Here is a 15,693-nt window from a genome sequence, read left to right as displayed (position 1 = left end):
ATACTCAATCCTTTCAACTGGTTAAAATGGCCTTAATTAATTAACTGGCTTATAAATTAGTAGGATTTTTAAAAATTAATGCTTTTAGATAATTAGTAGTTAACAATGTTTTTTAACTAATTAATCTAATTAACCAATTGGTTAATTTGCTAACATATTTTAGCAGTCATAATTCATTTATGATTTCATTCAAGGTCTGAAATAAAAAAAAATTGAGTGAACTCCCATGAAACTTGCAGTGTTAGTGTACTTTCTCACTTCAGCAAAACAGTAGTAGTGGAACTGGTATATGGGTTTTAAGTATGGTGATGTAACTCCCTTTTCCATGAATTTTCTTCTCGCTTAACCACAACCATGCGTGGGGATAAAGCAATTTGTGATTAGCAACTCCTAATTCATCATTCTGTGATAAATTTAGCCCCTCCCTCGATCAGTTGCACGGAAATTGTAAACAGAGCACATAAATGCCCTATGTACCATGGCCTATATTAATCACGTGACCTCGGTGGCAAATTTAGCTCAGTGAATAGCACAGGCAAGCGTATGCGTAACAAGCCCGTACCCATGCACACAATGTTATAACACAGCATTTCAGATTACTGTATTGTTTACCGCAAAGGATTTTCGTACGCGATAGTTTGTTGTTTGTGTGCCTTTTGAGTAAAGAATACTGTACGATTTTCGTACAAATACATTCGATTAGACTAGAGTATAGTGACAATCATGGAAAAGGGATCAGGGCAAGGAGAATCGGGCGAAAGAAAACGACCTTATCCTGGAACGAGCGTAGGTTCAGTTGGAGGAAAGCCATTGTTGCATGGACCTGACAAAAACAGCAGTGCAAAGGAACAACAGCGACGAAGAGATACCACGAAGATCTTCTACGTTCCCACGTAAACTGGCAAATGGAGAAAGAACTCTACAAACATGTCCACGATTTGACTACTGTTAACAACGCAGATAACGCAGATTTCGCAGAACATTTGCTTCAGGATCACACAAAAAGGTAATGATTTGCTAAGCTAGGCTAAAACTGTATAGGGTAATACTAGTACATAGTAGTACTACAGGGTATTGTCTTAGGTAACTGTCAGTATTGCGAAGTACAGAAAACTGCAAAGTTCGGACAACCCTAAGAAATACACGATTTCACCATGATAACCTGCAAGCGAGAGCCAATATCACTAAAAACTAGGACGCTACAGTTATTTCCTCTCCAAAATGACCCGTGCGCAAGTATGTACGTACATATCTGTCAATAAAATGAAGATAGTTTTTAGGGTATTTTAAGGCTTAGGTGTTCGAACTTCGCAGTGTCTATGCTATTGTATTTGTAACATAGGCCTACATGATTTGATGAGCCTAGGCTTTGTAACTAGGCCTATCATTCATTTTTCCAATGGACCTAGCGTATGCTAACCTTATCATACTTATCCTAGCACAAAATAGCAGTAAGTTGTATTACTGAGTCATCATCATCACTGTTTGTGAATGCTTGTCATGAGGATACTGTATAGGCCGTGGCTATTCTTACGACTAGTGGTAACAATTATTTATAAACTATTCTTACGACAAAGGCAAATTCATGTGCTGTAAAGTAAATAAAGCAACTGCGCATGTAGTAGGGGTAACCCTAAACATAACCCTAAACCTCAATCCTAACCCTAACCGGAAGTTATTGTTACTCCTCGTTGTAAAATTAGTACTCCTAATCACTGGCGGATCCAGGGCCTTTGTTTGGGAGGGGCCAAGGTGGCATTAGAGTGATATGGGGGAGGGGTCTAAGGGGAGGGGGTGCCCCCCTCCCCTTTGGAAAATTTTCTATTGCTGAATGCCCTCAGATGCAATTTGGTGCCACAAAAGTGTACAATGGTGATGTTAATTTACTTCTAAAAAAAAATGTTTCCCAGGTGTAATTTTCTAAAATATTTATAAAACAAAGTTCCGATCATCTTTCTCAAGAAATTTTATTTCTCATAGGTTATAAATTTCTTACAACCAGCCTGTAACTGCAAAATGGTGTTAAACTGTAAATCCTCATGCTCATACATTTACATAGCTCCCAACTCTTGAGAAGGCAAATGCTGGTCCATGCCACGAATTGCCATCCTGGGGAAGGGGTATAATGGGAGGGGGTGTCCCCCCCTTTTGAATTTTTTGGAATCCTGGTGATGCCTACATGTAAAATGGTGGCACTTAGAAAGGCTTTTGTCACCCAAAATTTTCTGAGAAATATGCATTTTTTTGTGTGAAACATCAATAAATTGAATAGTAGGTGATAATTCATTCTTTCCCGTTGCATGAAAATGTTCACTGCTCGCCCCAATGAAAAAAAATATAGACTAATTTGAGGTTCAAATGATGCTGTAAAGGAGGTTTTATACTCTATTATGCTAAATGCTAAAGAAATGATGGTTGCTAAGTCAAAATTTGATGCAAATTTTTTTATGTATACTTGACAATTACAATGCGGTTTTTTCGGACGCTTGCGGGTTGGGTGTTAGAATGCGGGTCTAATTCCCGCGAATTGCGGGTCAGTTGGGAGCTCTGCATTTAATTTTAAACCAGAATACGAAATGGTTTAGACTAGTCTACCACTGCTATTCCTCTCGATTTTTTTAATTTCCAATCATATGATTTAGCGGATGTTCGGAAACACTTTTTAGCTCACCTTGGGGGGGGGGGGCATGGCCCCCTTGGATCCGCCAGTGCTCCTAATCATAAAAATAGCAACTGCCCATGCGTATCGGAAATTATTCTTACGACTAGTCGTAAGAATAGCCACTTTTTACTGTATACAGTTAAAAATTAAAATATCCTTCCTAAAGAAGACTGACAGGGACGGGGGGTCTTTAGTTTCACTCCTCATATTTATGCCATGGAAAGCTGGGCCTTCTCATCACCAAAAAGTAAACTGTTTTTGCCTCAACAAATTGATGGAAATATATTTTCTAACCACTAGGCCTAGGTGATCTGTTCATCCCCACCCCCTCCAGGTTCTAAATTGTTATCAGCTGTCCTTGTTTGAAGAATAATTCTTGTGAATGAGCATTTGAAGAAAAGCCTCACCTATGCCCAGTCATAATTAACTAGGCATATAACATAACCTTTAGTATTAGTAATAAGTATCTGAATTTAGTGTTCATAGTACGTAGCTGTATTCCCTAATTTTGTAATATACACCAGTGAGGAAGGCCTACTGTGCTGTACAAGTACAACCACATGGACCTGCAATTTTTCCTATAAAAATAATGCATCTACATAAATAATTTAGAATCACTCCTAACTGATTCACGTGTTTTCACACCGCTGCGTATGCAACTAGACCTAGGTTTTTCTAAGGTCAGCCACAGCCAGCATATATGCAATCAAGTTTTAATGGTTCATTTGGGCAACAGGGTGTTATACTGTTATCTACTGACTGTCTGTCCATATTCCAGCAATCATGTGTACATTTCTGTGTTTGGGATTTTTGAAGGAACCCAACTGCTATGCAAGAAATTAGGTAAATTAGCCTCACAAATTGAGGTACCATAGTACATATAGCTATACCTATATAAACTTTTATATAGCCATGCCTGGAGGTAAGAAAGTACCAGTTTTTTTGTGTAGGCCTGATGCTCATACTTTATGATGCTGTGCTAAGTTATCATATTTTTTTATATATAGTCAGTACTATGCTTGTTTTTGTTCAGCTTCTTGTGAATGATCTGATGTTTAGTGTTCAAAAATTATAATATCTATTAAATTTGGTGGCCGAAACTATCTCTTGTGGAGAGTAATCTAGCGTTAAATTTATGGTAGTCTGAAATCAAGCTATTCATGTAAACAGGAATTTTTCACAATGGTGGGCTTATGTCATGGAGTAAGCTAGCATCTCAATTCTCACTCATGAAACCAACTGCTCACATAAACAGGAAGCTTACACAGTAGGTAAAAAATGAGTGTACATCAAACTTTGATCAAAGGACTGGACATCTTTTAGCGATATGAAACCAATCAGTTCACTAAGACAGGAAGTTTACATAGTAAATTTTACATTGACATGTGAGCTCAAGTTGTTGGGCAAGCAGTTGGGCACACAAAATTATCCTTACAATTCTTGAAAGGTACCGCGGTTTATGGATATGTTGAAGAAGAGTATGAAAGAATATCTCATCCTTATCTGGGTTAAAATCAATGTGGGTTAACAATATGTTATTATTGAAATCTGCCTAAGTGTTTGTTTGTTACTTTTCTCTTTCATACTTTTTCTTGGGTAGGTATGATAAAAAACATGTATGTTTGTAATGATTTGGTCATTACCAGATTCATTACGCATACAATTAAGCTTGGGGTGTACAGTAAAATTATTGTTTCAGTTATATGATTTACGCACAATTTTTTTGGTTTCATTGTATAGGTTTCAAATGCATCTTTTCCGGAAAGATGCTGAAAGTCAAACAGAGGCATTCTCAGCAGCTGTCACCACAGAAAGATCAGTTGACACTCAGAAAGGAGAAGGTAAATTTATATGTTTATCCTTGCATGAATTACAGACTGGAAGAGCAGTGCTAATCTTATCTGATCTGATGTGATCGGAAAAATAATACAATTTCATTCTCATTAAATTCCAAAAGAAAAGAAAAAAATGGTAGCATATTGCTCATCCACTAAAACGCATACATGTGTATGAAAATTTATAAAAGTAAGTGGGCCTGATATTATCAGGATCTTCTTTAGAGGCAAACTGACTATAGTAACAGTAAATTCAAGAGACACAATAGAGCCTGGAACAGAGAGGACATGGTGAACACAAAGAAAGAAGTTAATGGTGTATTGAACAAAAGGAGTCAGTGAAAGCAGAGGTATTTAGATAAACTGTGCTAAACTGCGTACAAAGCGAGGATTAAGTAAGGAGAGAGGGCGAATAAACTATAGCAGAATACAGAGATGGAGCAGGATAAAGTTAGTCATGTCCTTCCTGTATATTGAGCCCATTCAGTTGAATGGTGCTAGGGCATTCCGTCCACTCTCTCTATCTCTGCTGTGGTGTACTGTGTCTGAGATGGTTAAATACGAATTTAGTTACCTGTTGGGACATGTCTTTAATGGTATGATTGGGCAGCTGAAAGTGTTCCCCTACTGGAGTCTCCATTTTCATGGTATTGACTTGTGACTAGAACTGCTTCTTGAGGGTGGTCTTGGTTTCACCAACATACTTGTAACTTCAATGCCCTCTAAACTCAATGACACCATTTAAATTGAAATATCAGTTTCCAGTGCTGCATAAGTGTGATAAGTTCTAAACAAAAGGTATATTTTTAGTCACAGCCATAGAAGCTATAGCAGGATACTTGCAATCTAGTAACTCTTGTTTTATGTAATCTCTACAGATACTCCTGTTCCAGTTACTTCAACACCTCTCAAGAAGCCATCTGCCAATGTTCTGTCCAATGTCCCCAGTAGGATTAGATATGGAGCAGCATGGGAGAAAAACCTCAGACTATACGAATACACATTGCCACATTTACATGATCCTGAACAAAAGAGATCATACATATGGCAGGGACAAGCACTTTTCCCAGACATTTGTTGACAGGTTGTGTGACATTCACAAACGTTGGATTAGCAGCTATTGGTACATCTGCATCACCAGATAGAGATAAATTGCTTTCGTCCATTTCGTTCGATAGTAGCTATGACTGTGAATCAGGAGCTTGGCCACCCTCTAAGTCAAGGTGGGCAAGGTTGGGGAAATTCTATCAAGGAGTAACAATCAGAGAATGGCCAGCTTTATATTATTGTATATAGGCCTACACGCACAGCATGTATGAATATCTGTTTCGGTTTATTTATACTGGTGTTCATTTCCGTTGCCAGGAGGGGATATGATTAGAACGTGGGGGAGGGTGTGGGGGTGGGGAGGGGGTCCCATTTGAAGTGTCCAAACGATGCTAATCTTTACATCTATCTTCTTGAATCACATGTACCCCTATCGACACGATCAATCAGTCCTGTCTCTCACCTCCTCTCATGCACTGGTGTATTTATTACCTGGCAAGATAACAGTTAGGCATAGTAAGGGTCAGAGGTCATCACAACTTAAAGAGTTGTGCGAGTCCCTGTGGTCTCTTACATCCTGGTAGCAGTAGAGAGAAGAAGCCTAATAGATCAGAAACCATAATCATCTTCTGTTGTGTCTTATTTTCCAGCATCCTTGAAACATTATATCCTTCCCCTTTGATTTGTTGATGTCATCAAGCTGTATTTATGTTGTGCATTATTTAATTCCAGTATTTAGATTGTATATTCTCCTTGTGTATTTGACAGTATCCCAGTGATCTCAATTTTTCTGCTCTTGTTTTTTTTTTCTCTGTACTTTCATATCATATCTATCTCTACCCATAGCCTCCATCTCCACATTTTCTTTACTTTCTTCCTCCATCCCTTCATCTGTCTTTCACTCTTTCTTTTTTTGACCTCTTTCCTCCCCTCAGTTTACCCTGTATGTTTTAGTTTGCCGACTCACCGCCCCCCCCCCCCCCCCGCATCTCACCCCCAAAAAAGTTCACAAGGTTGACAAGTCTCCCCGTGCTAGTCCCAAGCTATACACCCTTGTTGTGGTGACCGTTCAATATACTTGCGGATCAAATGGAAAGCCTCACCCCCACCCCTTATTCCCAATGTAATGAATCCGCAAATGGAAGATTATTCAGAGTTGTTCGTGATGGTTCAATGATCTTATAGTCAGGCATAGGCCTATATGGTTCTCTTTGTCCTTCATTGCCGTCGAAGTTTGAAATGAATTAATCCTGCTAGGAACTTCCGGGCAATGTTTAATTTTCTGTGGCAAGAAAAAAAGCTTCCCCAGTCTCTCCTGGTTGACATATAGAGCCCGTACGCCTATATGGTCACACAATAGTATAGATAAGTATGATCCATGCAGACAGCTAGTATATATATTTTTTAATTCAATCCAGTTTCAGTTAAAGTTTCGAGTTGTAATTCGAGTCAGTCGTGATGAGGTGCCCCATGGTGGAGCTGGGTAACCCACCCCAACCCCGTTGCCGACTTTCTGGCATTTCGTTGGGAGCCGTTCGGAACAAGAAGCAGGATAGTCAATTCTGGGAGTACAGTACGCTGGAAAGCAATACACTGACGTGATTTTAAAAAAAAAGTTTTTTGCTTTGACGGCCCATGCTCATCGAGACACTTTTCAATGGAAATAACTATTAGTTTATTGTTCATGTACTTATTCCCTTTTTGCCAATCCTTTCTAAAGAGGGTGGAGCCGCCCCTTATGGCAACGTATTTTCCTTCCCTTTTCCGTTCAAGTTTCGTTATTTTTTAATTCGGGTCAAAGGGGTGCAAGGACGGGGCTTACGTGCACCGGTTAGGAGGGCAGGGTGCAGCTAGGGCAAGTGCTCTGTGATCGCCTAAAGGGCCCGTTGCCAGGAGTTCAAAAATAATTAAATATACATATTTATCTATATATGGTATATGACATAAAATGCTTTGACTTTCCCTCCTGATATATAACTAAAATTTATATCTAAAATACAATGTAAGCTGTGACTCTGTCTATGTATAATTAATACCTAAAGTGGCTGAAATACCAATTGTTTACACATGACGGACTTGACTTTACGTTTGATACCCAATAGTTTGTAATCACTTCAGTCAATTTTTTCACTCATTCGCGTTTGTCTTTTTGTGACACCAGTCAGCGTGAATCAGACATGAAGCTCATAACTATTAGTTTCTTGAGCTGTTTCTTGACTTCGACTGCTCACCATGTAGGCCTAAAAGAGTAAAAGCAGGGAACTGCTAGAGTAGCAGCTCCCTGGTCAAACTATTACGCCTGATGCAAAGCTCGACCGTAACTTGTACTGTACAGCCCATTAGTTGTGAAAAAGTTCTGAACGTAAAACAAAGCATAGAGTTTTGTATCACACAATACACACGAAAACGCGGCGTAATACCGCACACTACTGACCAGGGAGTTGTTCCATAACAACTCCCTGTACTGCCACAGACAAGAAACTATGCAGGAATTTCGCCAAGGCCACCGTTCAAGTAACCGAACCCGTTTATTGCTTACTAGCCGTAAATACGGGATTGGTGAGAAATTACGAGACAACAGGATGAACCGGTAGAGGGTAGTATTGATATTATTTTTGAATCGGGTGGTGTGAAGGACAGAATTTACGAGGAAATTACGAGCGATCCCACCTTTAACAAAATACATGTTAAGTGTACGTCCTATCTTGAAATCTACGGTTGCGCCTTCAGATAACAAACAGTGTTTGTTTATTTTCTTATTTAGTTCCTTCAATACTGTTTTACATTCAAGTTTGAAATTGTAATGTAACTAATGGAGATTCTTCCGTATCGAGACGTACGAGACACTGGACGAGTCCTGCCATATCCTTCGTGTTAAACCCACCACTGATCTTCAGTGGTCGGTCAATAATGAAAGAATTCAGCCAAGGAACGTCGAAGATTTTCGGAACTTAGCCAAAATAAAATATCTAACACACACTCTACGCTACGTTTCCATCCTCCAACACAAATGGAACTTTATCAGAGCTCGTTGTTCAGCCGTTTCCGCCAATCGAGAACTTCTATGACTATGGTAAGCAATTGTCGTTATTGATAAGGGTAAATATAGAATATTAACTGAACTTTCTGTAATTGCTGGGGTTTTGATATCACAGCGACTAAACACCTTATGTTTTACCTCAGCATCAGTTAATTTGTTCAATAAAATCTGACGCGTACAGGTATATTTGCATAGAAAGTAATGAGATCAAGACTGGCCTTAAATCTTCGTGGCTGATTTAATTGTTGGGTTATATAGCATTCCTTCCTTATTCGTTTAATCGGAGGAGCGTATTCAAATAAAATTACCACTTATACGATGTCATATCAACTGCCATTTTTATAGCAATATATAAGGTAAGTTGGAAATCAAAAGAAATACCGAGCACACTTCCATTGATAAGGATCTTATTTAAACAGGGAGAGAAAAATTTAGCTCGATGATTCGTCCGTATGTGATATCACGGCCTATTGCGCAGGTTAAAGTATCAATAGAATTTCAGTGTATACATTTGAACACACCATGAAAACGGGAGTTCAAACATTGTGTTCTAAAACATCATTTTCATTATCTTTTGCGAGTTTTTGCCTAAACGTTATGCCGTTAAGGCCTTCTTACTTCATTCCTTTGAAATCTTAATAACAATGTTAAATTTCTTTACTAAGGTAAGGATTGCATTTTCTGTATAATTTCTTTCTTTAAAACAAAACTTAATCTTTTTTAAATTTGAGTAGTTATTTTACCCGTTTTGTTATCTGTGTCACCTAGGTTATTTCAAATCATGGTTGATGGTATGAACGTCACCTTTTCGAAGATGTCAAATATCTCCTGTTTTGTCTGGTAATCAATACCATGGGCGTCAATCCTGTGGGGACGGGGAACACGCCCCCTTACATTTCGATGGGTGGGGGACTTCATATCAAATTGCCCCCCCCCCCACACACACACACACACATTTGGTTGGTTAGGGCTTACACATCTCAGGATTCATATCATCGAATATTAGAAGTTCAGTTCTATGGAAAGTGACCGAGATTTTTCACATTGGTAAACCTGCAACTTTGTCTGTTTGTCGCGACGAGCGAAACTTGAGATTGAAACCACAAGCTTTGTGCGGATAACGGTGCGGCCGGAGCTTACAACTAGCGATTCCAGTGGAAGACTAGTGCGCTCCATCATTATCATAAGAGACGTTGCACGGACACTCATTACTGCCACAACGGCACTTAATAGCTAGAGCCAAAGCCTGTACATATTTGTTGTTTAGTTGTGGATGGTGTTTCAAAGACTGTGCCCGTTCCCTGATATTGTGGAAATGAAATAGGGAGCATATTCCGTGGCAGCGCATCCCATGTTACCTTGTTGTTGAGTGATACCGGAGTTTACTCCACAGTGAGAACACTGGGTACACGGTGGTTACATGTTACGCTCTGACCAGAATTCACCCGATTACCAGATGCAGATCCACCTAGCAACCGAGGTAACTTGCGTGAGGACACCAACAAACAACTACTGATATAATTTGATGCCTTCTTCACTTTAGCCACCACTCACATGGGACCTATTCTAAGTCTGACAATACATGCGCATGTGTGAGGTCCTGAAAATATAAATAAAGTGGTTAGTCTTGCCATGCTTGTTTCAAATTTCATAGAAATTTATTCTCGTAGACCAAGCAAATCATTTAAACTGACACAGTGCCATTAGAAGTGTGTCACGGGTGGCATTATGGGAGGAAATGGACCAATTTGTGGTATGACTCCCAGGACGGCAAGTCGAGAAACTCACATGCTGTCGCGGCGGATAGCTTCTTTCGCCTATATGTCCGGGAACATTTTGGGACATCGTTCCCGTACAGGCGCGTAGCCAAGGGTTCGAAGGGGCGACCCTTCGTTTTTATGATATCGCTACTAATTTCAAAAAGAAAATGCTCAGATGCAACTTGCAAGGCCTGGAAAGTGCCATTTCCAGCGATCTGGGAGGCATTTTCTGCCAAAATTTTCTTCTACGCTTCACGCAAACACATGGTGGCGCTACGCTTAGTTTCCAATGCCAAATCTACGGCTCTGATCATTTGCGTATAGGTTCGCCCCTCCCTTGGCAAGCTCCTCGCTACGCGCCTGTTCCTATACGGCTATATCTCAGGCCCTGGGGTCATTCCTTTACCGACTTTGTGCAATATAATGTGCCCGTTTCGAAGTAAATTTATTCAGAGATTGTTAGTTGTCATGGGTTCGAACAAATGAGGGGTATTCCAACTTGAAACATAGGGCAAAATGGGGCTGGGTTTTCCAGTTCACTGCATCATTTGTCAACTTGCACTGGGATAAATGTTCATGTCAATTGGAATCACTTATAAAAGAAATAATCCACCAAAAATTAAGGCCGCTTGAACTTCATTGCAGATTTCCTGAGTGACGAATATGTAATTTTCTCCCGATATCACGCAACTAGATGGCTGCTATCCAACCTGGCAAGTGCCATCTCCATCGATCTGGCAGGTACTGAAATCTAAATGTTCTTGTCACGCTGCACGCCAACTGATGGTGGCGCTCCTCTTAGATAGTATACTTACGGCCGGAATACTCGAATCGATTACGTCCCCCCCCCCCCACACGTTTCAAACCGGATTGACGCCCCTGATCAATACCATTGAATAACATAAATTGAACGGTTGAAACATAAAAAACTACTACCCACCGAGTGTAAAGTTCGACATATAGAAAGACTCTGCTAACAATGTAGTTTTCGATACGCTGTCGACACTTCCATTGCCTCTAGAATTCGTTAATGGAACCATAACATGTGTTCGAATTGTAGAGGTTACTTTAATTCAAGGTAACAATGGGATCCATCTTCATACTTTTGGAAAGCTTAAACTACTTATCCATTATTTTGGTTAACATTTGACCAAAAAAAATCTAATGAGAGGTATTCAATTAACATAACAAATAAAAAAAAATACCAAGACAAATATCCTACTCTTTTTTTTCTTTGCTATAATATAATTTAAAATAATGCAATCTTAAAAATCAGGCAAAAACAATTAAACAGTAAAATTATTATTAATTTAAGAGACAATGTTAACTACACGTGTATAGTGAGATAGCCCATTTCTACACTTTGATCTCACCTAGACCAGAGACCAACAAGGCTCACTGTACACATATACTTTATATACCTTACCATCACCTGTCTTGTTACCAAATATCATATATAAGCAATAATATGGAGAAGATCTCCAAACAGTTACACTTATTACATTAGTGCCAAGTACTGACTTTTACGTTTATAATACTATTTACAGCCAGTTTCATTTCATTTTCAGCAAACGAGCAAAAACAATTCTCATCTGTAGAAGTCTCATCTGTAGAAGGTATATTACAGATTGTAAACATAAGCATCATTTGTTTCAGTTTCACGTCAACTCTCGCGTGCGTACTTTTAAAGGGAAAGTTCATTATAATATCGGGTCAAAAGCATTACCAACAATCGTTTTCGTTACTTTATAGTGGAGGGGTGTTACAACTGTTACAACTACTTGAAATTATTTTTGGTATGTTTTTTTTTTCTATCAAAGAGCTTGCTAATGAGCTGCATACTATCTGCATTTTCATCGTCACGGGCATATCACCGAATAAGAGCTATTTTAAGGATTTATTTACTATAATCGATGATCAATGCAGTTATAATATATCAGATTATATTGTTACACAGCCAAAATTGTCTATTTACAGCGTTTTTAAGGAGAAGAACGTTGTATTTAAATGCTATGTCTTTTTAAATGCTGCATATTGCTTTTAGCAATATTTAATTATAAACATTAATATTATTAAATTTGGAGAATGATGGAACCTGCAATATATCCTCAACTCGAAGAATCAGGTAGAAACATGACGTCTTGCTTTTAACAGAAGCAAATAAGTCTACATTCAACTATAAATTCAATGATGTCATTTTGTCATCGTCTTAATCTCGTCTAGGTTTTTCCCCTTTTTGGTGGCTACTACTATTATGAGTGACAAATTGTTAAGATTATGTGTATCTATTTTAGCCACTGTAATGTAATGCTGAAAGTAAAAGTGATATTTGTACAGAGGCTAAACCGACTTACCACCCGAGATTATAATTTATAACCATTAGAGGTGATACCTTCTTTCTTTTTTTCTCACGATAATCGTCTTTGCTTCTATTTCACAGATCAGTGCGTGATGATGACACGTCTTGTGGAAATGACCTGACTCTGAACTTGCAATCTTGATAATAGAAGTTAGAATGTGCAATCACACTAACACGATTACATTCACTTTGGACACATGTCTTCATTGTCTTTAAAGCATGTTGTCCAACAGCAAACGGACAAGATAATCAATACCAAATTAAGAAAATAAAGGAAATTAACTGGAAATAATTTAGTTGATTTATTTAACGACAGGCACACAGACACTAGAAATCTGTATTGTAACTGGTCTAATGTTATCTTTTCTTCTCGCAAAAGATGGCGATAATGAATATAAAATTTGCGGGTAACATTTCTCATTTCCACCTGGTGTGTTTTGACAACGTTTTACTATAAAACAAAATTTAAGTCTGTAGACTTCGCTAAGAAACATGTGAACACAGAGACACACAATAAGTTAAAATATTTCTTACTTTTGAGGGCACAATGGGTGGAGCAGGGCGAAATGATACAAAGTATTTTTTTAAATTTGGAAACCACAACACGTCGATAAAAGTTGTAAATTGCAAAATGTGTCTGGGGATAATATCACAGATGAAGTTATCATTTTGGAGGAATTAAGATTTTTTACAAGGACTTATACAGTATTCAAAATTGTAGGCCATCTTCTTTTGATTCCTTGCCCGGAGGCTCAAGGAATCTATGCGATGGTAATAACGTGTGTATGGGTGTGTGTGCGCGTGTGTGCTTTTTACGTAACCCGGAATCCATGCGGGATCCAAAACGTTGCGGACAAACGGCACTACCGAATCATCCCATTCTCATAAACGAAAATCAAGTCAAGCGAGCCAAAAAAATAAATATGCCCACCGACCTGCAGAGACAAACCCCCAACCACCCACTGAAACATTCAAAAAAACACAAAAGGACGTCCAGCATGCACGCAGTGAAACAAAACACCCCCCCCCCCCCATCATACCACCGTCCAAGAAAGGCAGCCCCAGATAAACGGCGAACATCGCCTTCAACCTGGAGGCGAATGTCACACTTCAACGCCTCCAGGACTGCCTGCCAACTGGCAAACTTCCCCCTAAAATCCACATCACATCTATTCCTCCAAACAAGTTTTTTCACAATAGAGCAAACAAAGATAATTCGGGGCAACGCAGCAACCGGTCAAACTGGAGGACCTTCCCCGTATAAAATGAAGCCCTGTCCTACCGACCATGAACGGTCTCCCGTTACCTGTTCGGTCCAGGTCTGGAACCACTCCCATAAGTTTAAAACAAAGCAACAATGCCAATAAACATGAGCGGTATTCTCTAAGCTGTCACAGCCGGTCCTTGAGCACAGCCCATCACCCAATCGCCAATGATACCTTTTTAGGTTGGTCACCAAGGCACCGTGTGCAATTCTCCATGCAATATCACGGAGCCTGCATTCATTCAGCCTTCATCCACCGAACGCCATACTTCTGCAGAATGACGTCCCTGTACAAAAATTGCATTCAAGGCCCTATCCCACAAGGAACTGTGAACGAGGGCCGGCTGTGACAGGTCAACACGGGGCAACTCAATCAGAGCGGAGCAAATGACACGCACCCCCTTGCTTGGAGTACTACTATGCGGTTCTCTGTTGCTAAACAGCGCCGGAAACCATCGACGCAAGTGCAACCCGCCCAAAAAACATACAAAATACGAACAAGGCAACCCTCGGTCAGTTACCGCTACAAACAATTGCTTAAATAACAAAAAAAAAGTTCATATACTTCCCAGATGAACCACCCCTAGTTCCTCTCTTTTCCAGTTCTTGGTACAATACCACCCTCTTGCCAAGCTCTGTACCACTCGACCAAATTAATGAAAATATCGCTCTCTCCAACTGCACCATGCAGGACGCGGCGCGGAATTGGGTACACCGCGCCCGGGTACCACAAGATGGGCGAAACAAAACGATAAATGGCGGTGACTTTTCCCAAGATCGAAAGCCACTCCAACTAACTCCCACTAACTGCATGAGTAAGATGCAACTTAGCCCGTCTGGCGGTGAACTTCACACGACTCCGACTAACTCAATTTGGTACTACTTAGCCCTCTGTCGGGAAACATGTTCCTGTCTCGCTGGAAACTTTAGACGACTCCCAATAACTGAGTTGGGTGCTACTTGGCCCGTCTGTCGGGAGATTTGAAACGACTCCCACTAACTCAGTTTCGAACTACCTAGCCCCTCTGGCCGGAAACATGTTCCCGTCTTGTGGGAAACTTGAGACGACTCCAACTAACTGAGTTGGGTGCTACTGATCAACCACACAATAACTTACCTGAAATCATAAATTCATTATACAAATAATGAATGGTTATGAGTGCAAAAGTGCAATATTTCATTAGTTGAAAGATGGAATTTTCCATTCAACGAGGCGCAGCTAACTTGAATGGAACAAATTACATATTTTAATGAATGAAATATTCATTATTTGTTTTATACAACATATTATATTAAGATGGGTAAAATGAACTCATGCAACAGATTTTTTTGAACAGACAGGTTTCTCTGCTCTCTAACCATTGGAAAAAAGCGCTACCAAAAAAGTATAACCCACGGTTCTATTTCATATAGTGGAATAGAGCGGATTTTGCATGCAATCAACGAGCAATTGAACAATCAAATGACCAGAATACAATTAGGTGTTGTATAAATACTGATAACCGAGAGTGAAACAGTAAGTTTCACACTAGCCCATGCACTAGCCTCGCGAAAAATTGACGGTAGTACAAAAAATACAGGCTCTCATCACCCATGTGAACAGAAAGATTTTAAATTGTTACCAATAATATTAATCCATAATTGCGAGTCAAATGCCAAGTTGTTGCCCTGTGAATGCTAGATATGAGTCGAGACACATTTTTTCTCCATGATTTGACTGTTTTCA

General features: G+C 39.5%; 2 protein-coding genes across 3 annotated transcripts in view; both read left to right on the top strand.

Moving 5' to 3' along the window:
* Positions 1-15,693, top strand: part of LOC139983328 (uncharacterized) — an 81,644-nt gene that overhangs the window by 13,877 nt on the left and 52,074 nt on the right. The window lies entirely within an intron of this gene.
* LOC139983353 (uncharacterized) lies at positions 969-7,661 on the top strand. Its single transcript, XM_071996884.1, has 3 exons — positions 969-3,505; positions 4,403-4,503; positions 5,376-7,661. Exons 1-3 carry the CDS (start codon positions 3,492-3,494, stop codon positions 5,576-5,578), a joined length of 318 nt encoding a protein of 105 aa, XP_071852985.1. The 5' UTR covers positions 969-3,491; the 3' UTR covers positions 5,579-7,661.

Source organism: Apostichopus japonicus, chromosome 16 (assembly GCF_037975245.1).
Source record: "Apostichopus japonicus isolate 1M-3 chromosome 16, ASM3797524v1, whole genome shotgun sequence".
NCBI classification, from domain to species: domain Eukaryota; kingdom Metazoa; phylum Echinodermata; class Holothuroidea; order Aspidochirotida; family Stichopodidae; genus Apostichopus; species Apostichopus japonicus.
This window is presented reverse-complemented; position numbering and strand designations above follow the sequence as displayed.